This window comes from Catharus ustulatus, chromosome 26, assembly GCF_009819885.2.
Source record: "Catharus ustulatus isolate bCatUst1 chromosome 26, bCatUst1.pri.v2, whole genome shotgun sequence".
NCBI classification, from domain to species: domain Eukaryota; kingdom Metazoa; phylum Chordata; class Aves; order Passeriformes; family Turdidae; genus Catharus; species Catharus ustulatus.
The window spans coordinates 2,109,808-2,136,964 of record NC_046246.1 but is presented as its reverse complement, the minus strand read 5'-3'; the positions used below and the strand labels follow the sequence as shown (position 1 = coordinate 2,136,964).

At 62.2% G+C, this 27,157-nt stretch overlaps 1 protein-coding gene across 1 annotated transcript in view; it reads left to right on the top strand.

Annotated features, from left to right (window-relative positions):
• FOXO6 (forkhead box O6) overlaps positions 1-26,917 on the top strand; it is a 35,210-nt gene extending 8,293 nt beyond the window's left edge. Inside the window, exon 2 of the mRNA XM_033080855.2 lies at positions 22,404-26,917. Coding sequence (XP_032936746.1) covers positions 22,404-23,819 — 1,416 coding nt within the window. The 3' untranslated portion in view covers positions 23,820-26,917. The remainder of the gene's footprint in view (positions 1-22,403) is intronic.
• Positions 26,918-27,157: the final 240 nt, after the last annotated feature.

Here is a 27,157-nt window from a genome sequence, read left to right as displayed (position 1 = left end):
ATGCAGTGCCAGGCTGGGGAGCCTGGAGCTGAGCCTGGCACCTGCTCCCAACCCTCTGCCCAAACCATCTGAAGGGAAAGTGGAGCAGAAACGCCCCAGAATGTGTCAGGTTTGGACGTGTAATAGCTGTGATGAATCCTCTCCCCCCTGGCCATCCCCTGGCAGGAGCTCAGCAGCTGGAGCCGCCGGGAATGCGGCCCCGGGGTGCTCCCGACAGGAGCAGCGTGTCCGGCCCCTGTCCCCAAACGCCCTCTCGCCCTGCTTGGTGGCGTCAGCACTTTGCCAGACGGCCGGGAACTCCCTGCACGCTTGAGATGGCTTTTGTCCTCGGCTGTCGCATGGCTGGGGCCGCCAGCTGCAGGTGCTGCTGCTCGGCATTTCCCTGCCCTCGCTCGCTGCTCCCGGCAGCAGCGCGGAGCTGCGCTTTGGGGGAATCCAGCGGGAGCCGAGGCTTCCCGAGCGCGTTCGGTGGCATTGCGCTGCTCGTCCCGGCTCACTGCGGCCAACGGAGCCGATAAATCAGGGAGCAGAGCCCGGCTGCGCCCGGATGAATTGCGGTGCCATTATCCGTAATGAGTTCAGCGGGGATGGCACGGCAGGAGCCGCGGGGAGCCTGGCACAGCCTGAGCCCCGGGGAGCCTGGCCAGGTCATTCCCGGGCTGGAACCCTGGCAAAGCCGGGGGCATCTCCCAGCCCGACAGGCGCTGAGGGAGGGCACAGGGCCACGCTCTTTTTGTGCAGGGCCGGGAGATGGGAAGGGCTGCCGGGCATCCCCGCACAGGGATGGGGAGTGGGGGACGTGGGGACACCGCTGGCTCCATGCTGGCAGCTGTGAATGTGGGGGGAGTGGGCACCACACCATGGCACGATGAGGTTTGGAGCATCCCCAAAGCCTGCCCAGGCTGTTGGATGTGCTTGATAGTGCAGGGCTGGAAACATCCAGTGCGAGAGCCAGGGAGACCAGGACTGTGACCGTGCTTAGGACCCTGCTGAGGAACATACTGTGACCTCCTTTAGCAGTGGCTGCTTCCTGCTCTGCTTGCAGGGCACCGGGAGCCATCCCATCCCCATCCCCATCCCCATCCCCATCCCCATCCCATCCCCATCCCACTGATCCCATCCCAGGTTGGAGCTCTGGTGCTGCTGGGATGGTTCCAGAAGGATGAAGGTGCCCAAGTGCCCGTCTGTGCCCAGCCACACCGCCAGGTTTGGGCAGCCAGGACAAGGACAGCAGCCATCAGCTCCTCCCTGCATCCTGACCAGAGCCACCCTCGCCTCCCTGCCCCAGGTGCAATGGATGTGTGGGATGCAGGGGAGGAATTCACAACCTTGTGGAGCAACAGACTTATAAATTTTGGCTTTTGTTTCGAGGCTGTCAAACCTGTGCCTGTCCCAGGGATGTAAGACAGCATTTTATTGCTGCCTGCTTGATGGCTGTTCCCTTCTCCTCCGTGGCTGTGATTTATCTCTGCACTTTGTGCTGATTGGATTAGAAGTTTAAATGCTAAGGGTGCATAACAATATATTTTTCTTATTAATATTAAAAAATCATTATTGGATTTTTTATAGTTCTGTTTTGAATTGAATCCCCTTGCTTGATTTATTCTCTCTCCCAGAGTATTTAATGCTAATAGGAACAATCATTGCTTTGTTTTGAATCTTTGACTGTTTGGAAAACTTTCCGTGCAAAGGGAAATTACAGCATTATTAAGAGTCCATTAAAAGAGGGTTTGCCCATTCCTGGCTATTACCTGTAAGCTGGAGGGAAAACAAAAAAGCCAAGACAAGGAGTCTCTTTTTCAGGATTTCTGCTCACACCCTTGCTGAGGTGTAACACAGTGATGGCGCTGGTTGTTAAAATCAGCTCTGTTCTGTCGCAGGGATTCATTTCGGGTCCTGTTGGGTTGGTGCTGGTTGGTGAAGGTGTATGTGGCAGAGGAGTTCACAGGTGAAAGGCAGGAACTGACTGTGATACTGGGGGGTAGCTCCACTTCCCACCAGATTTCCTGTTTTTAAGGAAAATAGGAGGAACAGGAACAGGTACAGCTCCCGGCTGACGCAGTGTGTCCCCAGCACTGCGGATACCAGCCATGGAGGACGTGGAATTCCTCCCTGTGCTGCCCTTTGCCTAGGGATGCTAAACCCTCTGCCCATGCATGGGGACCACCCAGTGCCCACCCAAGCTCTGGGACCCACCACGTCCTTGTGGTTGTGCCCATTGTGCCTCACGTTCTGGCAGCAGCACTGGGCAGAGCCCCACGGGCAGCCCTGGGGAGCGGGGCCAGGCAGGTGGGATGGGGCAGGGACTGGGGCAGATGGGATGGGGCAAGGGATGGACACACAGGGACAGGCAGGTGGGATGGGGCAGGGGACATGATGCCAGGCAGGTGGGATGGGGCAGGGGCTGGGCACACGGTGCCAGGCAGCTGGAGACATGCCTGGGGCAGGCGCAGCAGCAGCAGGGAGCTGTGCCAGGCTTGGCACGCAGCAGCAGGGCTGGCAGGGCACCACAGCCTGCCTGGGCATGGCAGGGCAGGCCTGGGCACCCACAGCCCTGCAGCACTGGGGGAGCAGGAGGGTGGGGTGTGGGGTGTGGGGGGCATTGCTGGGAGGGGCAGGAATGTCGGCCCCAGGCATGCAGGGGCTGTGCTGTTGGCATGAACTTCCCTGAAGGGCTGTACTGTGCCAGGCCACCACCCTGCACCCCAAAAACTGCACCTGGCACCCCTCGTTCTGGTCCTCAAAATCTGCACCCACTGTCCTGCAGCTGCTCCCCATGCTGTGCACCCCTCCCTCTGCTCCCCAAAGCTGCACCCCTAATCCTGCACCCTGCACTCCATGTCTTGTTCCCCACACTCTGCACCCCAGAATTGCATCCTGCACCTCTTATTGTGCTCCCCAAAGCCTGCACCCACCGTCCTGCTCTTGCTTCCCATGCCTTTGCACCCCACACTCTGCTCCCCAAAGGCTGCCCTTGTGCACCCCAGAACTGCACTCTCCTGCCTTCAGCACACATTGTGCTCACCACACTGCTCCCTGCTCCCCAAAACCTGCACACTCTACCCTGCATCCTGTCCCCCACACCCTGCAGCCTGTACCCCACCTGCCCTCCCCCATGCACTTCCTGCCACACTGCACCTGCTCCCCCTGTGCACCCCAAACTCTGAACCCACAGACAGAGAAAACCCCCTGTGCTTGCTGGAAACCCCCAGAGCTGCACCCACTGCCTGTGCCCCACACAGCTGGTCCTGGGAGAGCTCCACGCCTTGGACTGAGACTGGGGCACTGCCACCTGCCCTCGGGGGGTTTCCCAGTCAGCCCAGTGCACTGTGAGCACTGGAGCACTCTCCTTGCCTGGGAGTCTGTGCCGGTGCCCACAAGTGCTGGTGTGCTCTGTGGGTTATGGGGTGTCACTGGGGGGAGCCCCTGGCCCCATGGCACACCAGCAGCAAGTAGTTCCTTGCTGTGATGAGGTGAGGATTCCCAGATTCCCAGCAAACATGTTCTCAGGTGTCCTCCCATGTGCCAGGACTTCCTGGCTGAGATTTCCCACTGCCCATTCCAGGCCAGGCAGTTCTAAGATCCCAGCAGGATCTGCTCACCCCCTATGCAGATTTTTTTGGCTGACCCTCTCTTGTTTTCCCTCTGTCCTGGAGCCTGAGTGCCTCAGCCAAGGAACGGGAGGCTCCTGCCAGGTCCCTGTGCCAGTGGTGTGACTGTCACTGACTGGGGGGCTTTGAGGTGGGGACCCAGTGTGGGGAGACATGAGGTACCTCTGTGCCTGCCCCTGAGGTCAGGGGCACCTCTCTGCCCATGTGGGGGTCAGGGGATGACCCCTCAGCTGGGGATGGGGCAGTGAGGTGGGGAGATGTGGGGTGCAGGGCTGGGGTGCAGGGCTGGCAGATTTGGGGTATGGATTGTGCAGTGTGCAGGGTGAGGTGCAGTGGCTGCTTGCAGGGGGGGCCAGTCTGGCTCCCAGTTTAGCCAACAAGGTCCCAGCAAGGTACCCAGCTGCCCCAGCTGCTGGGGTTTGGGGCAGAAGCCCCCCAGCCAGGATGCTGAGGTGGCTCCTCAGCAGGGGACAGATGCCTGGGGTCCTGTCCTGCCTCACTGAGGCACCCCCATGGTGACAACTCTGGGGAAACAGGGCCAGCAATGGTCCCTGCGACCCCCTCCCTGTCTCCAGCCCTCCCCACAGCCCAAATCCTGCTCCTGCATGGGGGTGAGTAGAACCGGGGGCTCCAGCAATTATCCTCGTTCCCTGAATAATTCATGGCTCCAGCAGAGCCTCTCCCTGCCCTGCTGCCCCCAGCTGCTCCCCAGCATTGCCTGGCTTTGGGAGCATAGGCTGGCTGGGGCAGTGGAGTGGGACAAAGGAGGGATTGTCACCTGCAATCTGCTGCCAGGGGTTGGGGATGGAGGGGCAGGGACCCCCAGGATCACTGCTCTGCTGCTCCCTCACCCCTGTGCCTCAGTGTCCCCCTTGTCACTGTGCCAGGGATGGGGGACTGAGCTGGTTTTGCTGCCTGGCTCAGGGCACCCCATCTTTTAGGGGTCTCTGCACAGATGCAGCTCTTCCTGCAGGGCTGGATTTGCTCCAGGACAGGTCAAGTCCCTCCATCCAGCTGGGATCTGGCTGCGGGGCCGGGAGCAGCGAGGGGTTAAATGCACTAAAGCCGGTGTGAAACTTTTGGCTGGGGAGCTGCAGGCAGAAAGTGCATTTGTAGCCGCAAGTGGCTGCCTTGAAGACGATCCAGATTTGTCTGGGAGCCGTCTGCTGCTAAAACCCTTTGATCCACTTACTTCTCCCCGGGGAGCTCCCTGCAGCTCTGGTGCTAATGCCCCCGTGGCGACAGGGGCTGAGCTGCCAGACGGATGCAGGGGAGACCCCCCTCCCACTGCCAGGGAAGAGAGCAGCTGCAAAATAATGAGGGGGGGCAAAAGTAGAGGGGCTTGGGGATACAGGAGTGATGCCACCAGGCTTAATCAATGGGGTGCAGGGACTGGAGAGGGTTTGGCTGTTCCTGGGCTGTGGGGAGGGATGGAGGATAGAGGGATGGGGGCACGGAGAGGGAAGGGATTCAGGGATGGAGGAGGTTTGGCTGTTCCCAGGCTGTGGGCAGGGATGGAGGGAGCATTGCCAGGGGATTCCAAGATGCCAGGGCTTGAGGAGGTGGTGGTGGTGTTGTGGGAGTGTTTGCATCGTTGATGTAGCCCCAGAACTGCTGATCTGGGGGGTCCCAGCCCCAAGGCTGACTGCCCCAGTGCTCAGTGGGCAGATCTTCCTTGGCAGCCAGACCGGCTTGGTCAGGCGACTAAGATGGTGAAGTGGCTGAAAGGGGAAGGCAGGAGAAGGGCAGGCAGGAGGCAAAGCCAGGGGGTTAAATGGGATACTGGCAGTTTGGGATCATAGGGACTCTTTTGTTTTTACTGTAGGAAATGTTTAAAGATGGGGAAGCTGAAATCAGCTTCTGTACTGGACCTCAAATCACAGAATCCCAGACTGGTTTGGGTTGGAAGGAACCTTAAAGCTCATCCAGTGCCACCCCCTACCATGGGCAGGGACACCTTTCACATATCCCAGGTTGCTTCAAGCCCCATCCAACCAGGGGCAGCCACAGCTTCTCTGGGCACCCTGTGCCAGGGCCTCCCCACTCTCATAGAGAGGGATTTCTTCCCAATATCCCATCTATACCTGCCCTCTGGCAGTTAAGTGGAAAATTCCCATTTTCCATTGGGTGTCAGGATTGAAGGTTGTGCTCAGCTCTCCTGCGTGGGCAGCTCCATCTCCTGCCCTCTCCAGTTCCCCACTGTGGATGGATGTCACCCTGTGGGTCTGTGCAGGTCCTGGCAGGGCAGCAGTGCTGGGATGGCATCAGTGGTGGGGTTGGCACTGCGGGGGGACATCCCCTCTGCACCCCCATCACACCCATGGGCGACTTATGGACAGATCATCACCACAGGCTGCCAGTCTGTGCCCAGAGCAGGATGGGGCTGTGGGCAGGGTGAGGGGAGGCACGGTGACCTCCTCCCTCCTGACATCTGGGAGCTCAGGGGGGGTTTGGAAGGCGCTGCCAGCAGCCCTGCCCTCGTGGGAAGGGGAAAATCCCATCGAGGCGATGGTGGAGCTGCAGGACAGGCCAGGGGACGGTCACGGCTGGGGACAGCCAGGGCTGGGGGCAGTCACAGCTGGGGACAGCCTGGGCTGGGGACAGACAGTGCTGGGGACAGCCGGGGCTGGGGCTGGTTATGGCTTGGGACAGCCAGGGCTGGGGATGGTCACAGCTGGGGACAGCCTGGGCTGGGGACGGTCACGGCTGGGGCTGGTCATGGCTGGGGACGGTCACAGCTGGGAACAGCCAGGGCTGGGGATGGTCACAGCTGGGGACAGCTGGCGCTGGGGATGGTCACGCCTGGGGATAGCCAGGTTTGGGGACAGCCGGGGCTGGGGATGGTCATGGCTGGGGACAGCCTGGGCTGAGGACGGTCATGGCTGGGGCTTGTCATGGCTGGGGCCGGTCATGGCTGGGGATGGTCACAGCTGGGGACAGCCAGGGCTGGGGGCAGTCACAGCTAGGGACAGCCAGGGCTGGGGCTGGTTATGGCTTGGGACAGCCAGGGCTGGGGACGGTCACAGCTGGGGCCAGTCATGCCTGGGGACAGCCGGGGCTGGGGACGGTCACAGCGGGGTCCCGAGGGCTCTGCGAGGGCTGCAGGGCTGCGATGGAGGTGTGAAGGGAGGCGAGTGAGGAGCGAACAAAAGCTGCATTGAGTGACAGAGCCCGGCCGCCAGCGGAGCAGGAGCCCGGCCAGGAAAAACAGGGCCTGGAGCAGGAGCAGCACATCGTGTCCCTGGCCCGGCCGCCCCAGCTCGGTACATTCTGTAGCGGAGGAAGCTGGCGCAGGACGGGCTGGCCCGGGCTGCCAGGGCGCAGCTGACCCCGGGCACAGCACGGGGGGCTCCCCTGCACCCCCGGGCACAGGGCTGCGGGTCAGCCGGGGGGGCCGGGATGCAGACAGAGAGCGGGCGCCGTGCCCAGGAATTCGAGGATGGTTTGCAGGCGGCGCTGCCCGGGCAGCAGCGGCTAATTCAGGATAATTCAATTACAGCTCCGTGTCACGAAGCCGGCGCTGCGTGGGGGCGGCTGGGGGCCCCCGGGCAGGGGTGGGGGGATCCTGTCACCCCCAGCTCTGCAGGGACACCCTCGGGCAGGGTGTTGTACCCACACTGGCACCACAGGCAGGTGCCCAAAGCCTGGGGACCCCCAGCTGGGCGGTGCTGAGGTGTGACCCCGGGTGCTCAGACCCCTCAGGATGGATTTCCAAAGGGAAAGAGTGGTGAGGAGCTGCTTTCCTGCAGGGATGTGGCTTCCCGTGCTTCCACACCTCCTCCCTGTGCCTTGTCATCCTCCGTCCCCCACCCTGGCATCTGCTCCAGCACTGCTGCAACCCTCGGCTCCCAGGAACACCCTAAAATTAATGTTGGGGGGCTGTGGATGGGTCCAGGTTCAGGGCACTGGCACTGCAGTCCAGAGCTGGTTTGTTCTGGTGCTCTGAGCACTGGTTCCTACTGCCCGTTTTTGGGCATTTTGTGATACCCTCCCACCCAGACACCTTTTTTTGACTTTATTTCCACATGTCTCATTCCTCTGACTGACACACAAACCCCCACTGGCAGTGTGGACCTGGGCAAGCTCCTGGGGCCGTGAACTCCTGCCACACTGGTGGCTGATCCCACAGCCCAAGGCATTGCTGCCAGTTTGTAGGGGACAGGTTACTGGGGACTCTTGCTCCAGAGAAACCCATCAGCAATAAAAACAGTCCTGAGGGTGCTGCAGAGCCTGGCCCAGAGCATCTCCACGTCCCGCTGGTCCCATTGCCCAGGACTGAGTGGCCCCGTGGGGCCGTGGCACTGTGGGGTGGGTCCGGATCCTCCCCTGAGCAGGACCAGGAGCGGCTGCCTCGGCAGCTCTGGCTGATGTAATTTTTGCCATTACAGGTAAAACTGCTCCGCCTCTTGTGGCAAACTCCCCCAGGGCAGGCAGGAGGGGGTTGTTGTGTTCCTGTTGCTTTGCAGCAGCCTACAGGGATCCTGCTGCCTCCCCAGGGTGGCCCCAGCCTGCTTCCTCTCCTCCTTCTCCTCCTCCTCGGGCTGCCTGTGCTGCCTGAGTCCTTCCCAGAGCCGTGTTTGGGGGGCAGAGGTGCCCCAGCAGCCCCTGGGTTGTTGTTCCCCCTGGTCCTGCTGGGTTTGTGCCTGGTCTGGCAGCATTCTGCATCCTGCTGCCTGCCCGTGGGAAGCACCCCTGTGTCCTGCCTCAGCCCGTGCAGGTGCAGCCCAGGGACCCCTGCAGTGGCTGTGGCTTTCCTGTCACCCTGTGTGATCAAACAACGCCCAAAGGTAGGGGGACACCCTGCCCAGGGTAATGGTGCATCCCTGCTGGTAGTTTGGGACACTGGGAAAAATCTTGAGGCGTTCCTGGGGCTTCTGAGCCCCTGTAGGGAAAAGCAGAAGCTGTGATTGAGCTGAAGGTGGCACGGGGATGCAAAGCTCCCCCTCCATGGGGTGGGCTCGCTGCCAGCCCCTGCCCATGGCAGGAACGTTGTTTTGTGGAGATCCGGGGGGGGGCAGGGAGCAGAGTGCTCAGCCAGAGCTGGGGTGCAGTGGCTTCTCTGCCCCTGCTCCACCAGCCCAGCAGAGCAGCCCCAGGTGCGGTGGCAATGTCCCCAAGGGGAATGTCCCCTCCTCATCGCCCCAGGGGGATGGCAATGGGAGAGCCAGCCTCAGTGCCCCAGGGCATGTGCCCCAGGGCACACAGCCCAGCCCGTTGGTGAAGCTGGGCTGCACTGCCAGGCCCCCACCCCAGCACCCACCTTACCTGCAGGATGTCGCCTGCTGTTTCCCTGGCAACGGCAATGGCATCCCGCACACCTCGGGCAGAGTTTCCCTGCATCCCCTGCGATGTCAGCCCTGTTTCCCGGGTAACCCAGCATCCAGGAGCTCTGGCAGGCAGGTACTGGGGGTCCCCAGCTGCCTTCTGCTGTGCCCAGCCACTTGCCACCTGACAGCACTGCTGGAAGGGCTGTGCTGGGGTGGGGCCCATGGTGGCCTTGGTGGTTGGGGACAAGCTGACAAGTGCCAGAGCTGCTCTTTCTAAGGCAGGGACGGGAGGATGAGGCATGTGGCTGGCAGATTTGGGGGAGCAGGCAGCCCTGCCTGTCACGACAGAGCTCAGCCCACACTCTGCTCACTGCAGGTGCTTCAGGGCTCTGCCAAGTGTGGGGAGCCATGGGCAGCTCAGGGGTGAGAGGAAAAGCAAGGCCTGGGGGCTCTGTGTCTGTACACAGGACTGGGGACTCTGTGCCTGTACACAGGGCTGGGGACTGTGTCTGGGCTTGTGGGCAGTCAGTGTTCCCAAGGGAAGAGTAGCCAAGGGGTGCTGGCAAGTGTCCAGCACAGCTGGCCATTCCTGGACTTCCCTGAGTAACTGGTCTTGGCAGGAGGGCACTGGTGAGGTGGGTGAAGCATCCCAGTACAGGCTGGAGTTGGGTGTTTGCCTGTGGCTGATAATGCCCTTCATGCCATAAACCCATCCAGGGGTGAGTGTTAAGTGTCCCCCGTGCTCTGTGAACAGCTTTGCCCTGTCCCACTCCCAGTGCATGTCCCCCCGCTCCAGTGCATGTCCCCCCTCTCCCAGTGCACATCTCGGGGACACCAGACACCCCCTAAGCCCCGTGGCATCAGGGCTCAGGTCCCAGGGCAGGGAGGCTGGGCAGTTCCAAGTGCTTTCTCCAGCAGTGGATGCAGAGCCAGGAAATTCCCCTGCTGAGGCGGCAGCACTCAGCCCTGCCCAGGGAATGTGTTTGGATGAAATTGGAGCCTGCAGTGAAGCACTGGCCAGGATTTCCCCGTGGATCCTGTGCTGTGCCCCGTGTTCTGGGCTGGGAGCTCCTCTGGGTTTTTTGGGGGGGAGCCACAGCCCTGCTGGCACCGAGCCCCTCTCCTGCCCAGACCCCTGGGAGCTGTGCCAGCACTGAGGGGCTCCAGCCAGCCCATCCTGCCGAGCCCCCCTTTTCCCACACCCCTCAGCGGGGCTGTGCTCGCAGGGCACACCCCATGAGCACCAGTGGGTTTGTGGGTGACACCAGGGGTCTGTGGGGTGATACCAGGAGCCCAGGTGACAGCAGGGATTGTGGGGTGACACCAAAGGTCCATGAGGTGACACCAGGGGTCCGTGGGCTCACTGGGTGCCTGGAGACTGCTGGGTGCTGGCAGTGCCTGGGTATGTGATGCCCAGGGGGGCTTTATCGCTGGCACAAGGCCCTGCACATTCTGGGGCATGGAGGGGGGGCTTCAAGCCCACCCTTGGGCAGCTGCTGAGCATGGGGGAAGGCTCCCCTCCTCCTCCTCCCCTCCTGCTCCTCCTGGCTCCCTGTGCTGTGAGTAAGCACAGGCTGGTGGGACAGCAGCCCAGAGCTGCGGGGGCGGCGGGGGGGGGGTGTCTGCCATGAGCAGGTGCAGCGCAAACGGAACAAAAAGGGGTCAGCTGAGTCAGCAGGGGTGGCAGGGGACACGGGAGGGGGCTGGGGGCACGGGAGGGGGTACGGGGGGGCTGTTGTTTTTGGTGCAGGCTGGTGCAAGTTGTGCCATGAGGGTGTGACTAGAGCAGTGTGTGACTCTTGGGGACATCCCAGGCAGGGCTGTGACCCACCTGGGCTGGTGCAGGCTGTTCTTTCAGCCCCCTGGGATGGTTTTTACATGTCCCCTACCACCCCTTTGCCTTTGGCTGCTGCCCAGCACCCAGCAGGGGCTGAGAACCCTCCCGAGCTGTGGCTGCTCCTCGGGGCACAGCAGGGATGGACTCCCCATCCCTCCTCACCCCCTGGACCCTACCCAGGAGCCACCCCAGCTGGGAGCCCCTCAGCCCCCTGCCATGGCAGTGACCCCTAGGAGCATCCCCTGGGGAGAGCCCCGTGGTGCCATCACCCCTCTGTGGGTGGGAAGGGGGTGTCTGGGCTGGCCTGGGGGGAACAGCAGGTGGCCACTCGTGCAGCACTGTCCCATCCTGCCACCACCCCCTCCCTGTCTCAGTTTCCCTTGTCTGCAGTCCTGGGCTGGGTGGGTAGGACTCGGTGTCCCTCCTTCCCACGGCGCTGGAGTTTCAGAAACATCCCTGGGGCTTTGTGGTGACCTTGCCCCACTCGTGTGCCTTGGGCTGGCGTGTGTGTGCTGGGGGGCTCTGACAGTGAAGGGTGTGTGACATGGGCTGATGGCACGAGGGGTCTCTGTCACCCCCTGTGTGTCACTGCCTCTCCCAGCAGGGCTGCCTGAGGCTGGGCTGCACAGAGCAGCACAGACCGAGTGACAAAAATCTCAGCGCTGCTGGGAGCCCATCCCCACACATCTCAGCCCAGGCTGTGCGTGGGTGTGAGGCAGCTGAGCCCCTCTCTGTGAGGGGCTGGCAGGCAGAGGGACCCAGGGGACAGCACTGCTTTCCAGGGCTGCTCTGGGCTGTGTGGTGTCCCTCAGACACTGTGGCAGAGGGTGCTGCTCTCGGGGGCATCTCAGCTGTGACAGCATCTCTGGCTGATGTCCCCTTGTGGGGCTGTGCACAGGGGTTGGGATCTTTGGGCCAGGAGGAGCAGCAGCGTGAGGCCACTTCCCACTGTGTGTCTGGCCATGCAGGGACATGGTGACACCAGTGACAGCTCGTGCCACCGCCTCCTTGTCACCATCCCTTGCCAGCTGCAGGTGGGAGTGTTTGTCCCTCTGCCAAGGGGGTGACCCTGGGGGTCTGCACTCCCTGCCTGCCCCAGGTGGGCTGTGCTGGGGACAGGGGGATCCTGCCCTCCTCTTCCTGTGCACAAGTGCAAAAAATTGATGTGGCAGTGGAAAAAAGGGAGTTATGTGAGGTTTTCACAGAATTCACTTCAAAGCCCATCCAGTCCCAGCCCCTGCCATGGCAGGGACACCTTCCACTAAACCAGGTTGCTCCAAGCCCTGTCCAGCCTGGCCTAGAACACTTCCAGGGATGATTTGAAGGATTTTGGAGGGTTTCAGTGCGTGCTGGCATGGGGGGCTCTGGCTTGAGGGCTGGCTGGGGACAGCTGGGGGCTGGGGGGTGTGCAGTCCCACAGGACTGAGTGAGGAGGGGGCTGGAGCCAGCCCATGGTGTGTGTGTGTGTGTGTGTGCCCTGAACAGCAGCCTGGGGACAGCTGGGACAGCCCAGAGCCTGCTGGGGTGCCATGGGCTTCACCAGACCCCACCATTGGCTGGAAACTGCTCCTTATTTTCAGAGGTGTTTTTTAAATAGTGCTTCTTGCCACATTTCTGGACAGCAGGTCCCCGTGGTGAGGATTTTCTCCCTTAGAGGCATCACTGAACCCTCCCCTGCTCCACCCTCTGGGCCTGAAACCTGCAAACTGGTACAAACATTTGTTTGTTTCAGCAACTGGGATTTTTTTTTTTTTTTTTAAATAAAGCTGTTCCATGAAGAATCTCTCAGCCAAGGGCATTTGGTGGCAGGGTTATCCCTGCTGTCCTGGCCACCCCTTTTGTCCCCATCCCCCTCAGGGCTGAGGGCCCTGAGTTCTCCCAAGCCTTTGCCATCTGTGCTTGCTGGTGGTGGGATGAAATCTCTTGCAGGAAGCAATTCCTCCCTGTGAGGGTGCAGTGGCCCTGGCACAGGGTGCCCAGAGCAGCTGGGGGTGTCCCTGGATCCCTGGCAGTGCCCAAGGCCAGGCTGGACAGGGCTTGGAGCAGCCTGGGACAGTGGGAGGTGTCCCTGCCCATGGAAGGGATGGAAAGGGATGTGCTTTAAGGTCCCTTCCAACCCCAAACCATTCTGGGATTCTCTGTTTGAGAAGCAAAAGGCCTTTCCATGCGTGGCCAAAGCAGCTCCTCATCTCCAGAGCCGCCCTGAGGGCAGGGGGAGCCTGTCCCTGCTCCAGCAGCCAGCACAGTCCTGGTGGCACACAGGTGTTGGAGAGCCTTGGCTTTGCTCCATGGCCCCTTTAAAGCTCTGTGGCTGCACAGAGGGACTCGGGGCAGCCGTGTGGGGCTGCTCCCAGGGGTGAGGTGAGGATGGGGGCAGGTGGGGAGCCCCTGGAGCAGAGTGAGTCCCAGGGAATCCGTGGGCCCCTGGGCTCCCTGCCCAGCCCTCCCTGCTCTGCTGGGAACAGCCTGGCTCTGAGGCAGCTCCCAGGCTGGAAACCAGGACAGCCATGGAACAGGCAGGGAGGGTGGGGCTGGACTCAGCCCCTGGCTCTGGGGTTCCTGCAGGGCTGTGTGCTCAGACAGGACAGTGACACGAGGGTGACATGACTGTGTCCCTCCCGGGGAGCCAGGTGACCCAGAGTTGGTGTTTGATGGGTCAGGGGATGATGCAGCCCAGTCCTGCTGCCTCCCCCTTCCTCCCACAGGCAGTGAGGAGGAGGAGCTGGGCACTTTCCCTTATGGGAACAGCCAGCTCCTCTGCCTGCTGGGGTTGGACCCCCCCTCGGGGGCTCAGCATCCTGCTTGGGGCACCTCCTGCATCCCCCATGGGTCTCCCCATCCCTGGGGTCTCTCAGGATTTGGTGTGCCCTGCCTGGGGCTGGGAGCAGCTCTGGGTTGTCTCAGTGCCTGGGAGCTCTGGGGCACCCACTGTCCCCAGCCAGCCCCAGTGGCAGCAGCAGGGGGGCAGCCAGCAGGGAGATGAAGTGGTACCCGAGGAGAAGGGAGTGCAGCTGCTTTAATGAATCGGCTGTGGTGAGAACTTGGTGTGGAGGAAATTGAACTCAGGGGAAAAAATCCTGTAATTTCATGCAAAAATTACATGGCAGCTCCGGGTGATTTAGTGCAGCTATTTTGGTGGCCAGCTCTGGGGTGTCATTAGAGCATGATGGGGTAAGTGGCTGCTGCTGGAGAGGGTCTTCCCAAGGCATCTCACCTGGCCTCACCTGCTGGAGGGGGGTCTGGTGGGCAGGGAGAGCTGAGGGTGGGTTTTGCCCCCAAAGGTGGGGGGCTGATGTCCCTTAGCTGGATGTGGGCACCTTGCAGAGCAGCCCTGGCTGTGGTGGCACTTGAGGCAAGCTGGGCTGCTGGGGCTGGAGCTCCTGCTGTGAAGGGAGGGCAGAGTCTGGCCCTGTGCTCCCCCCTTGCTCAGCACCCCAGTGCCCCTCAGCATCTCCGTGGGGCTGGCTGAGAGCTGGGCAGGCAGTGGGATCTGGCACAAATCCACAGGGCAGTGCTGTGCCTGGTGGCACTGGAAAGTCCCCTGGCCAGCTGCCCAGGGCAGGTGGCTCAGCTGCTTCCAGCTCTGAGGGTGAGTGAGTGCCCAAGCCAGGGCCACAGAGCTGGGATGGGCACCACACCAGCTCAGCTGGTCCCTAACCCCCTTCCCTTCCCTCTGGCAGCTTTCCAGAGCAGGGATACAGGACACAAGGGGGGCAGACAGGAGGTGGGCAGGGTCCTGGCTGTCCCTGCAGGCAGGGACCCCATAGCCAGGGAGGGTGTGGGGCCAGCCCATCACTGTGTCCCTGGTGCCAGAGTGTGTTGCTGCTGGGTCCCGTGTGCCCACAGCTCTGTGGGGCTCCTGCCCCCTTGCAGGGAGTGGGGAAAGGCTGAAACATCCCCCAGTCCCACAGGGGAGTTCCCAGCTCCCCAGCCCTGCCTGTGTCCCCAGAGGGAAGCGTGTGCCTGCTTGTTATCCAGAGCCCTGCTCTGATCTAATGAGCCCTTTGGGGAGTGCCTGGGGCAGGGGGGGTGCTGGGGGATTGGCAGAGGTGTGGTTCTGCATGCAGGGTGCACAGGGATCACTGCCTTCCCCATCACAGGTCACTGCTTCAAGGGTGGGCACAGAGCCTCAGGGCAGTGGGGCAGGACACTGGGGGGTGGTGGGACCTCTCCCAGCTGTGCTGGGACCAGCTCTCCTGTCCTGAACCAGCTTGGGAACTGCTGTGGCAGGAGGACAGGGTGTCACACAGAGCCCCAGCACAGCCAAGGGGGGTTTGGGGCTGTTCTGGCCCCATCAGGAGAAGCCCGAGGTGAGGGTATCTTGGTGCAGGCTGTGGTAGCTGGATTGACAGTGCAGGTGTTCCCCCAGTACTGAAATCACTCAATACCAGTCCTAATTGTCTCCATCCATCCATCCATCCATCCATCCATCCATCCATCCATCCATCCATCCATCCATCCATCCATCCTCTTCCCCCTGGGCTGCATTTGGACAATGCTCTCAGACACAGGTTGGGATTGCTGGGGTGTCTGTGCAGGGCCAGGAGCTGGACTTGATGATTTTAGGGGGTCCCTCCCAGCTTGGAGGATTCTGTGATTGTCTGACCCATCCCCTAAGCCACCTCACTGGGACCTGGTGGCCGAACTGATGTGAGCCCCACTGACCACACAAGATGCTGGTGCTGTGTGGGGACAGACCCTGTGGGCCTCAGGGAAAAGCCATTCCACATGGATAGGCCCTGCAGGTGTCCCTGGGCTCTCCCCAGGGCAGGGAGGATGCTCCTGGTTTTGAAGGGGACATGGAGTGATGGCAGCTGGCTAAAATAAAGCGGCTGCCATGGCAACAGCAACAGTCCCAGGGCTGGGAGAGGGGTGCTGGGCTGTGTGTGCCACCTCTGCACCACCTCTGCCACACACCAGCCTGGGCATGAGGAGTGTCCCCACGTGTCCCCGGTGTGCCCTCTGCCAGCTCCCTCCTGCCTGGGGGGCACAGGGGTCTCACCCTTGAGTCTCACCCCATGGGGTGTCCCCCTGGGACTTTGTGCCAGCCCGAGGGGCAGGGAGGCTGCAGAGTGGGGGTGCCCTGGTGTCCCTGGGCAAGGGCTGGGCACGGGGGGCTGCTGAGGGGCACAGGGAGCTGTGGGTGTTTGATGGGTGTCAGCCGTGTCTCTGGTGAGTTTGGGAACTGCTTGTGCTCAGCAGGGGAAGGGAAGCACTGGGGTGAGCACAGAGGGGATGGAGGGGCAGCTCCGTGCAGGGGGTGCAGGGGGGCTGCACCGGGGGGTGCATTGGGGGCTGCACCGGGGGGTGCATTGGGGGCTGCACTGGGGCTTCAGTGGGCTCAGACCCACTGAGAACCACCACGATGTGTGATGGAGATGGACCAGGACCAGCATGGGGCCAGGCAGGGAATGGGCATCACCCCAGGGACCCATCCAGTTCCACAGCACCTGGTTCTGGTACTGGTTCTGGTACTGGTTCTGGTACTGGTTCTGAATCCAGCCTGGAGCCCAGGCAGCCCCAGCCTGGAGTTATCTGGATTTGAGGTGGGCATGGGGCTGGCAGAGGGTCAGGGCAGTGTTTTCCTACCTGGACCTTCCCTTCCAGGAGGGGCTGGTCTGGGCCACGCCATCCCCCAGCCCCGGCGATCGCAGAGGGACGTGGGCAGGGGGTGGCCCCGTGATGTGGGATCCCGGCCCCGTGATGTGGGGTCCCGGCCCCGCTCCCGCATTCCAGATGTGGATCTTGTCTGGATCCACATGGCATCGGGGTCCGTGTGCCCCACAGAGGAGAGGCTGGACCCCTGCCCGCTCCCCGAGGGGGCTCAGAGAGGAGCTGGGGGATGCTCGGGGAGGTTTCAGGCTGAGCACGGGGATCTGCCAGCCCCAGCTGTCCCCGGGCTGTGCACACCTCGGGGGTGATTAGCGGTCCCTAATGAGCTGGCGGCGGCGCTCGGAGCGCGGGGGGAGGCGGGGATGCTCCGGCCGTGCCGCCCCGGGCTCCTCGCGTGTCAGACACCTGCGGCCGCGGCCCCTCGCGTCTCTAATGGGCATTTGGTTCAATTAGCAGCACGTCAGCCCCGCTCTGCTCAGCCGGAGCGCTGACCCGAACGCGCTGCCTGCGCTCGCCGCCGGCGAGACCCCCGCGGCGGGGGCCGGCTGCTCCCCCTGCCCCTGCCCCTGCCGTGCCCCTGCCCCTGCCCCTGCCCCTGCCGTGCCCTTTCCGGAGGCACCGGGCGGCCCCTGCCCCTCTCCAGCCCCGGGCAAGGACGTGCCAGGGAGGGGGGACAGCCCCGGCTGCCGAGGGGGATGTGGCAGACGGGACCTGAGCATCAGCTGCGGGTGGGGGGACTGAGACAGGGCAAGGGGCTGGGGGGGCTTATGGGCCATTGAGGGGGGCTGGAGGGGGTCATGGGGCATTGAGGGGGCTGGGTGACTTATGGGACACTGCAGGGGCTGGACGGTTATGGGACACTGCAGGGGCTGGATGATTATGGGGCATTGAGGGGTTTGGAGGGTTTATGGGGCATTGAAGGGGTTGGGGAGCTCAGGCATTGCAGGAGCTTAGGGAGCTTGTGGGTGGCTGTGGGCTGCCACAGGGCACCAAGGAGCTGCTGAAGCAGTGCAGGGGGTGCTGTGAGATGCTGTGGGGTGCTGCAGAGGGCTGCTGTGGGGCAGTGCCAGGGGCTGGTGTGGGTTGGCTGTGTGAGCACAGGACACCGTGGAGGGCAGCATGGTGGCTGCCATGGGGCAGTGACACCCTGCCAAGCTGTGGGGGATGGCAGTGCCCAGGCTGCAGAGGAGCCCCTGCCCAGCAAGGCACTGTGTGCTTTGGGGCACAGGGACGGGGGGAGCTCACAGGGCTGCTCACAGCACAGAGGCTGGCGGGGTTCAGTGGGGCTGGGGTTCAGTGAGGCTGGGTCCTGGTGTGGGGCTGGAGGAACCCCAGCACATGCTGGGCTGGATTTACAGCCACCCTCTGCCATCCCCTGCCTGGCTCCATGGGCTTCCCCTTGCTGGGTTCACCCATTGCGCAGGGAGAGCTGCTGTGGGTCAGGATAGTGTGGGTCAGGATGCTGTGGGGTTGGTGTGGGTCAGGATGGCATGGGGCTGGTGTGGGTCAGGATGGTGTGGAGATGGTGTGGGTCAGGATGCTGTGGCTGTGGAGATGGTGTGGATGGGAGTGGTGTGGGTCAGGATGCTGTGGGGTTGGTGTGGGTCAGGATGGTGTGGAGATGGTGTGGGTCAGGATGCTGTGGGGCTGGCGTGGGTCAGGATGCTGTGGAGATGGTGTGGATCAGGATGCTGTGGGGTTGGTGTGGGTCAGGATGGTGTGGGGTTGGTGTGGGTCAGGATGGTGTGGAGATGGTGTGGGTCAGGATGGTGTGGGTCAGGATGGTGTGGAGATGGTATGGGTCAGGATGCTGTGGGGTTGGTGTGGGTCAGGATGGTGTGGGGTTGGTGTGGGTCAGGATGGTGTGGAGATGGTGTGGGTCAGGATGGTGTGGGTCAGGATGGTGTGGAGATGGTATGGGTCAGGATGCTGTGGGGTTGGTGTGGGTCAGGATGGGCTGGTGTGGGGTGGGCTGAAGGCACGCTGGGGTCTCATGCTGCTGCCTGCCTGTGGCACAGCACGGGCTCCACTCCTGTCATCGTGGGCTATCTGTCCCTGTCACAAGCATCCCGGGTGCCTGCCATCCCCAGCGTGTGGGCAGCACTGCCACATGTCCCAGCTGCCACCTGCTCACCAGACAGGCCAGGGCCCCGCTCGGGGTGGCCGTGCCAGGGCTGCTGGGCTGTGCTCAGCCACCGGCTGCTCTGGGCAGGATGGGGACACCAGAGCAGGGAGTAGGGCTGCCCATGCCCAGGAGACGGTGCCAGGAGGTGGCTGGCACCTACATGCAGAGCCATTTTTTTGGTGAATATAATATTTTTGGTGACTGTCCCTGTACATTATCCTCAGGGATGAAGCCCCATTGAGGCTGTTGGCAGCCCCTGCCCTCTGGAATATTTTCTCCAGGAGTGGCAATTTTTATGTGCAAGAGATGAATAAGCATCAATTAACCCCTGGAGCCGTCCTTGAGCTGCTGGCAGAGCTCTTGTTGCCCTGTCCCTGCTTCCTCCTGTCAACGGTGTGAGAATCCCCACCAGGTAACAACCCACGGGTGCTTTTGCTGGATGGCCCAGCAGCCTGGACAGACAGACAGACAGAGAGCCCCTGACACACCCTGCCCATGGGGATCTCTGAGAGCAGGGCTGTCCGGTGTAGGGAGTTTGCTGGGAAAACCCTTGGTGCCGGACAGACAGCACGGAGGGGTGACAGCGGTGGGACAGGAGGGTGCAGGGGATGTGGCAGGGATGGGGAGTTCCACGTGCACCTCGTTTCTCTCCCCAGCTCTGGGTAGAGCCTGCCCCTGCTGGAATTGCGGCCGTGTTCCTGCACCCTGCTCTCCTCAGGGCACGCAGAGGGGAGTTCACCCCACTCCCTGCACCCCGACACCCGCGGGCACCCCAAGGCTGGGGTGGGACCTGGGGGCTCTGCTGGGGTGGGGATGGGCAGCGCTGCCCGTTTTGGGGTCCGTTACCTGTCTGGATGGCTTTTTTGGGGTCTGAGGTTTATCTCGGGGGTCGATGCTCATTTTGGGAGTCCGGCCTCGGGGAACGGCTTCCGGCTCCCACCGCATCATCATCATCATCATTATCATCATCATCATCATCACTGCCAGATGCCCATTGACAGTCAAGTCACTCTCCCAAACAATGGGTCCGGCTAATCCTTTTACAATGGGACTAATTGCTAATCAGACCGATTTCACACTGCCTGTTCCCCTGACAATGAGGCTCGCCGGAGGAGGGCTCCCGGGGGGGTGAGGGGCTCAGTGGGTGCCCACAGCCCCCCCTCAGGCCCCGCAGCAGAACCAGCCCTGGCAGACGGGCACCGGCGTGGCACCGGGGTCTTCCAGCTTGGCAAAGCCTCCGGCAGCTGCTGGCTGGGGGCTGGCACGGGCTGAGCCTCGTCCTGCCCTGGTGCCAGCCAGGGCTCTGAACAGGGGGGCCGGTGCACCTGCAGCCCTGATGTCACCTCCAGCCTGCCCTTGTGCTCTCCAGAGCGTCCCTGTTCCCCTGGCACAGCTGCGGGGCAGTGCTGGGGTCATCCCTGGGATGGGCTGAGGACACCGCTGAGATGGGCTGGGGTCACCCTGGCACAGGCTGGGATCACCCCTGGCACAGGCTGGCTGTGAGCTCTGGACCGATGCCCTTGCCCGGTGCTGTTCGCGGTTTGGGTACCGGTGTAAGGCCCTGTGGGTCCGAGTTACCAGTGCGGGGCTGGGCTGGCAGGGGTGACAGGGGTGACACGGGGACAGAGGGGACGGGGAGGGAGGCACGGCCAGCCCTGCAGCGGCACAGGACGCTGTAGGAAGTGCTGCAGGGCAGGGACTGGGACTGGCACCATCCTTTCTGACCCCAGGGCACCCCTGCCAAGGCAGCTGCTGTCACTGCTGCCAGCCCTGCTGTCCCCCGGGTGTCCCCACTGTGTGTCCCTGCCAGCTGGGCTGGGGGCTGCGGCTCGCTGGCTGCTCGGGGGCTGACTGGCTGGCCCTGGGTGAGGCAGGTCCCTGCCTGGCTGCTGTTAATCAGCTCCTGGCCCGCCCCAGCGCAGCCCCCCGCCCTGCTCCGTGTGCCCCGAGTCGCGGCCAGCCGAGCGTGTCGGGGTGCTAATGAGGAGAGAGCCGGGTGTGCTGCACCTTGCACTTAATTGCTGCTGTCTCCTGGCTCTTAATGAAGCTCGGCTGCAGGAGAAGCAGCAGCCTCCTCTTCTCTCCCCTCCCTCGGGCAGCCTGACCCTGCCAGCCCTGTCCCCTGCCTGGGGGGTGCAGGTGCCCTGTGCTCCCTCCGGGGTGGGAGGGGGCTGCAGCAGAGGATGCTGAATGTCACCCCCATCCAGCTGTGACATCCTCAAAGCCCATCCCTCTCCCCGTGCTCTGCATGGCAGCTCCATCCCTGCTGCACAGGCTGCAGCATCTCCTGCCTCCTGTGCTGAGCAGACTTGGAGGGGCTGTGGCCGGGGGGGGGTCCCTATTCCTGCCAGGGGCCCAGCAGAGACTGGGCATCACTGCAGCAAGCCCAGCTTTGGCATCCCCAGCTCCCCACTGCCTGTGGGTGCAGGGCAGTGCCATGGGGCTGAGCTGGCTGGTGGCCCTGGCCCTGCCAGGGCAGTGACAACCACGTGCAGTGCTCCTGTCCCTGCTGCTTGAACACTGGCTGGGTCGTGGATGGGAGTTTGGATCATCCTGTGGCTTAAGGAGAGGTGCTGGAAGGGTCAGGGGACTCTCCCTGCCAGGAAGGCTGGCCAGGGTTTAACTTGCTCTGCTTGAAGGTGGTGAGCATTGGTTGGGCAGCTGTGCCCCAGTCACCCCTTGGGTCCCCTCCCCAGCCGTGCAGGAAGGGGTTAATGGCTGGCCCATACCTGCAGTTGCATTTTAAAGATGTGAAATTAAAGCCCGTAATTTATTCTCCCCACACACGAAGGAGCAATTAGTTCTAAACACGGCTTAATCAGTCAGTGCGAGATTGATTTCTGTAGACTTGGATTTGGTGGCTGCTGGCGAGGAGCCAGCCTGGGAGCAATCTCCAAATAAATGAAGTGCAGAGAAGTAAGCCATTACATAATATGATAGATGAGGCTGGAGCTCACTTGCCTCTTCATTAGTATTCCACAGTACACCACAACAGCACCAAACTTTCTCCCCTGTACCTTGGATTCCTCCTCGTCCTTCTGCCCCTCCTGCAGCTGGGCAGGGCTGGGGAGGTGCCTCCCCTCTGCAGCAGCCCCGGGGCAGCCCCGAGCCTTGGGGTAGAGCTGAGGGAAGGGTCCCTGTGCTGCACACTGAGGCTTTTCCCTGGGCTCTGCATCTTGCCTTTTTTCTGTGGGGAAACTGAGGCACGGGGTGCTGGGGTGGCATCCCAAGGGCTGCCTGTCAGCAGGGAGAGGCAGGTGTCAGAGAATGCCACGCTGGTTTGGGCTGGGAAGGGACCTCAAAGCTCATTCCATCCCACCTCTGCCTTGGGCAGGGACAACTTCCACTGTCCCAGGTGCTCCCAGCCCCAATGTCCCAGCCTGGCCTTGGGCACTGCCAGGGATCCAGGGGCAGCCACAGCTGCTCTGGGAATTCCATGGCAGCCCCTGCCCACTCCAAAGGGTCGGTGCCCAAAGGGATTCCCTCTGCCTGTGGAGCTGCAGGGCTGAGATCTCACAGGGGTGCTGGCTGTGCTAGGAGCATCCTGTGGGATGTGCTGGGTACCTGGTGGGGTTGGGCTGGGAGGGATGGAGAAGCCCTGGACCTGTGCGTGGTCCTTGTCACTGCATTTGTTGCCTCTTCACCTTGTGCCTCTGCAGGCTCTTGCCAGGGAAGCAAGGTCCCCTGAGAGCTGGCCCTGGCTGCTGCAGGGACATGTGCTAAAGAGACTCCCTGTCCCTGCCATGACAGGAATTGTGCCAAAGACAGAGCTGGGAGGTGCAGCAAAGGGCTGTGACCCACGGGATGTGAGAGGGACCTGCCAGCTGAGCTCTCCCAGGAGCCCGGGTGTCCCACAGTGCCCCATGAATCCCCCAGTCCTGAGGGCATCCCTTTCCTTCAGGGGTGCTGTCCCTGCTGCTGACCTCCCCCTGTCCTTGCTGTCCCCGCAGAACTCCATCCGGCACAACCTGTCCCTGCACACCCGCTTCATCCGCGTGCAGAACGAGGGCACCGGGAAGAGCTCCTGGTGGATGCTGAACCCCGAGGGTGGCAAGACGGGCAAGACGCCGCGGCGGCGGGCGGTGTCCATGGACAACAACAGCAAGTTCCTGCGCATCAAGGGCAAGGCCAGCAAGAAGAAGCAGCTGCAGGTGACGCAGGAGCGTGGGGAGGACAGCCCGTCCTCCCAGCAAGCCAAGTGGTCAGAGAGCCCCGTGTCCCACGGCAGCGATGAGTACGATGCTTGGGCGGACTTCCGGACGCGGGCCAACTCCACGGCCAGCACGCTGAGTGGGCGCCTCTCGCCCATCATGGCCAACCACGAGCCGGACGAGCTGGAGGAGGATGATGGGACCCCCTCGTCCCCGCTGATGTACCCCAGCCCCTCCAGCACCATGTCTCCTTCCCTCAGCACCCGCTGCTCCGTGGAGCTGCCCCGGCTGACCGACCTGACCGGCACCATCAGCCTGAACGAGAGCCTGGGGGAGAGCATGCTGGAGGACCTGCAGGATGGCTACAGCATGAGCCCCTCTCAGCAGCTCCCCCCGGCCGCCCTGCGGCAGCGGAGCTCCAGTTTCACCTTCAACTCCAAGTGCTCCAGCATGGGGGCCGCCTCCAACACCTACTGTGGGACCATCTACAGCCAGCCAGCCATGAGCCTCATGCGGCGCCTGCCCATGCAGACCATCCAGGAGAACAAGCAGGCCACCTTCTCGCCCGTCAGCTCCTACAGGAACGCCTCGCTGCAGGACCTGCTCTCCTCCATCTCCTACGCGCACAAGGAGAGCATGGTCCCGGGGGGGGAGCTGCCCCTGCCGCAGGCCGGCCCCATGGTGCCGGCCCGTGGCCACAGACACAACCCGCTGCTGTGCGGGGCCGGGGAGCAGGGCTTGTCCTCCTACCCGCCCCACCCGGGCTCTCTCATGAAGAGCAACGCGTTGTACCACCCGTCACCAGCCGGTCACCACCCTGCGGTCAACACCAGTGCCTTAGCCAACCCCGTCAGCCTTATGAGCCTGCCCAGTGACTCGTGCAGCATGACGGCCATGCCGCACCACGGGCACCTGCATCCCTACGCTAATAACCAAGGGGCACACATGAGCTTGCTGGATTCGCTGCAGGGCCCCTACCCAGGGGCCGTCCACCCCCCCGTGTTGGGCCAAGACAGGTTCCCAGCAGACCTGGACCTGGACATGTTCAACGGGAGCCTGGAGTGCGACGTGGAGTCGATCATCCTGAATGACTTTATGGACAGCGATGAGATGGACTTCAACTTCGACTCGGCGCTCCCGCCGCAGAACGGGCTCAACGTGCCCGCGCTGCCCGGGGGGCCGCAGCCCACGAACCAGAGCTGGGTGCCCGGGTGAGCCTGCCCCGGCACGGGCTCGCCACTGGGAAGCCACGAGGGGAACATTGAGACTAACTTTTTTTTTTTCCTTTCTCTTCTGCCTTTGTTTGTTAAGATGGGCGAGAGCCATTGGTCTGAGCTTGAGGTCGAATACAAAACACAAACCGGAGGGTGAAATATTGAGACGGGGGAGGACCCCCAGCCCCACGTGTGCCCGGTCTGCAGGTCCTGCCAGCATCCTCTGGAGGACACAGGGCAGGTGGGTGGGAGAGGCAGCCAGAGCCAGGCAGATCCAGGTGGGGAGCAGGCAGGGAAAGCCTTTCCAGACAGTCTCAGTGCCCCATGGCAATGGTGCCAGTTTGATTTGTCCTTGGGCTGGGTGACAGAGTGGTGACGGCTGGTGGTGGTGTGGGACCCTCCCCACATGGGCATCCCCTCTGGGAAGGGACTCTTCTCTGAGCCAGCTTGGGAAATGAGTCCTGGGTGGAAGTGTCAGGAGTGGGGACCCTGCCTCAGGGCAAGGGAGGGCTCGTGACCCCTCAGTCCTGGTGGAGATCAGAGCTCTGCCGAGCCCACGCCCCCAGGCCACCTCCCCTGTGCTGTCCTCGTGTGGCTCCAGGCAGGTTTCCTTACCCAGCAGTGAGAGGAGGTGGTGGTGATGTGCAGTCAGCAGCCCTGGGAGCAGCAGCTCAGCAGCCTCCAGGGCCTGAGAGTGCCAGGGGAAACTGCAGCCCCTGCCTGGGACATGGTGGGCACGCTCCAGGGGGGTCCTGCTGGGAATGAGGGTCCCCTGAGCTGGAGGCTCAGGGGCAGCTCGCTGGGGCGGGGAGGGGGGCATATTTATTTGATTTCATGCACTCTTTTGCCATTGAGTTTTTGCATTGGAAGGAAGAAAAGGTTGAGCTTAGGGAGAGGAGAGAGAGGCTATGGGCAGTGTTGATGGCTGTGTCCATCACATGGCTCATCTTGGCTTGGCCTTGGGAGGGTGTTGGATGCTGGGGTGAAAGCTGGGGGGCTGTGATGTGGGTCATCCTCGAGGAGGGGCTCTGTGTGTGTGAGGAGGGGAGGGATGTGGTGGCCAGGCCTCTGGATGCAGTGTGGGGTCCATGCTGCTCCAAGCTTGGGTGACCCACATTGCTAATGGAGGTGCCACAGGGCCCCCAGCCAGGGCTGTGGGGCTCCTGGGGGTCAGTGCCACCACACCTGTCCCAGTGTCTCACTGCCCACCCCTGGTGTTCCTGGAGCTGTCAGCAAGAGGGGTGCACCCACCTGCCAGAGGCTGGAGCTCTGTGGGGATGGGGACCACAATTCACACATGGTCCTGCTGTGTGTCAGGACCTTAAACTGACCTCACTGCTCCCTGGGGCAGGAGTGGGCCAGGGATGTCCTGGCCATCCCACACAGCTGCCAGGAGCAGCAGGGTTGTGGAGGGGTCCAGGAAGGGGCCAGCAGGAGCAACTGGTCTGGAGATGGTGGTGGGGCTGGGAGGAGGTGCTGGGAGCTGCTGCTCTGTCCCACGGGGTCTCTGCTCAGCCCTTCTTCCTCCTGGGCACCACAGGCTCGCTCTGACCCCCAGCCCCTGGTTTGCAGCAGGGTCAGTACACTGAACCAGCACATTTCCCCAGCCCAGCTCTTCCCTTCCTGCCCCAACACCAGCTCCTCTGCCATGGAGCAGGTGCTGGGTCCCAGCCAGCCACAGGGACAGTGTGGCTGCCCTGAGTCAGGGGAGGGGGACCCAGGGTGGCACCTCCTGCTCCTCTCCTGACCCTCACGACTGTGGCAGAGCGTGACAGAGGAGCTCCATGTGCCACCGCTCACCTTCACCCAGGGCACACGGCAGGCACAGTCTCTAAAGACATTCTTACAAGTTAATTAATTATGTTTACATTATTTGATCATGTACAGAATTTAATATATTCTATTATATATAATCTTTCTTGAATGCTTTTTTAAAAAGGATTATTCTTTGGTCAGGATCATTACTGCATTCCTTTTATACGCCCACCTCTCGTTTCAGGCATCTTTCAAATCCTTGGAAACTGATTGCAAATGGCTATTTAATCCCCGACCCCCCAGTTCAGCACGTGGGTGTGAGGGACCCAGAGGCAGGAGGAAACAGGGGCCTCTGCCCCCCAGGAATGGGAGAAAGGGAAGGGGTCCTGGCTTTTCCAGCCATCTGATCTCCAGGCACAGATCCAGCAGCACACCAGCATGCCGGGCAGCAATCAGGCACTTGGAGATGGGAATCTCCCAGGCAGGGGTCCCTGAGCCCCTTTGGTGTCACAGACACGATCACCCCAGCAGCAGGAGGGAGGTGTCCCTGTGTCCCAGGCCCGCCCTGTGCCCCCACGCCCCTGCCCCGCTGCGTGGGCACGGCCCCTCGCCAAGCTGTCGTGTGGTTCGTGACCGTGGGGTTGTCGTGTGTGCGGTGCAGTCGTGTTGGTAACGTCGTGTGTTCTGTCATTGTGCGGGCTGAGGGGTGGCGGGGCAGGCACGGACACCCCCAGAGTCCCCAGTCTGGGGCACCCCAGAGCAGCTGGGGCTCGGGGACAGGGGGGCTGCAGGGACAGGTGGCACAGGCTGGCCCCACCGCGGCACCGAAGGACCTGGGGGTGTGGGGCTGTGGTGTCCAGGAGGGTGTGGGGATGGAATGGGGGTGTTGGGGCTGTGCCTGTGGGGTCCTGGGGGTGCCCCCTGTGACTGTGAGTGTGGGGAAGGGGACACCAGGGCTTTATGTCACTGGCCAGGCTGGCTGAGGCTCCATGTCCCACTTCACTCTGCTCCATCATCCCCCTCCCTCCATCCCCCCATCCCCTCTGGGGACCGTGAGCTCCCTCTGCTCCCACCCTGCCCTGCCTGGAGCCAGTGTGGGGGGACACCAAGGGCCCCCAGCTTTGCTTCCCCCGGCGGTTTTGGGTCTGTCCTTTCCCTCTATTTATAACTGTACAGACTGGGGGGGAGGGTCTCGGAGGCGTCATCTCTCACACGCATCTATCGTAGGCAATGGTAACTTTCTTGGTTGTGCTATTAGAGTTTGTGTATGTGGCAATGTAAAGAACTGTGTATAGTGCATTGTACAGCATATTTTCATGAATAAAATTGTTTTAAATATTACAAGGTGGGGCTGCTGCTGCTGTCAGTGCTTGTGTGTCTGGGCTGAGAGGGGGAGATGCTCCCAGGGAACCTGGGGACAGTTACCAAGGGGGAGATGGGATGTTTGGTGAAATGGAGCTTTCACCCAGAGCAGGAGGGTGGTTGGGCTGTGGAGGCCATAGAACCATAGGATCATGAAGATTCTGAGACCAGTGAGTCCAACCATTCCTCAGCACTTCCAAGCTCAACATGAACCCATGTCCC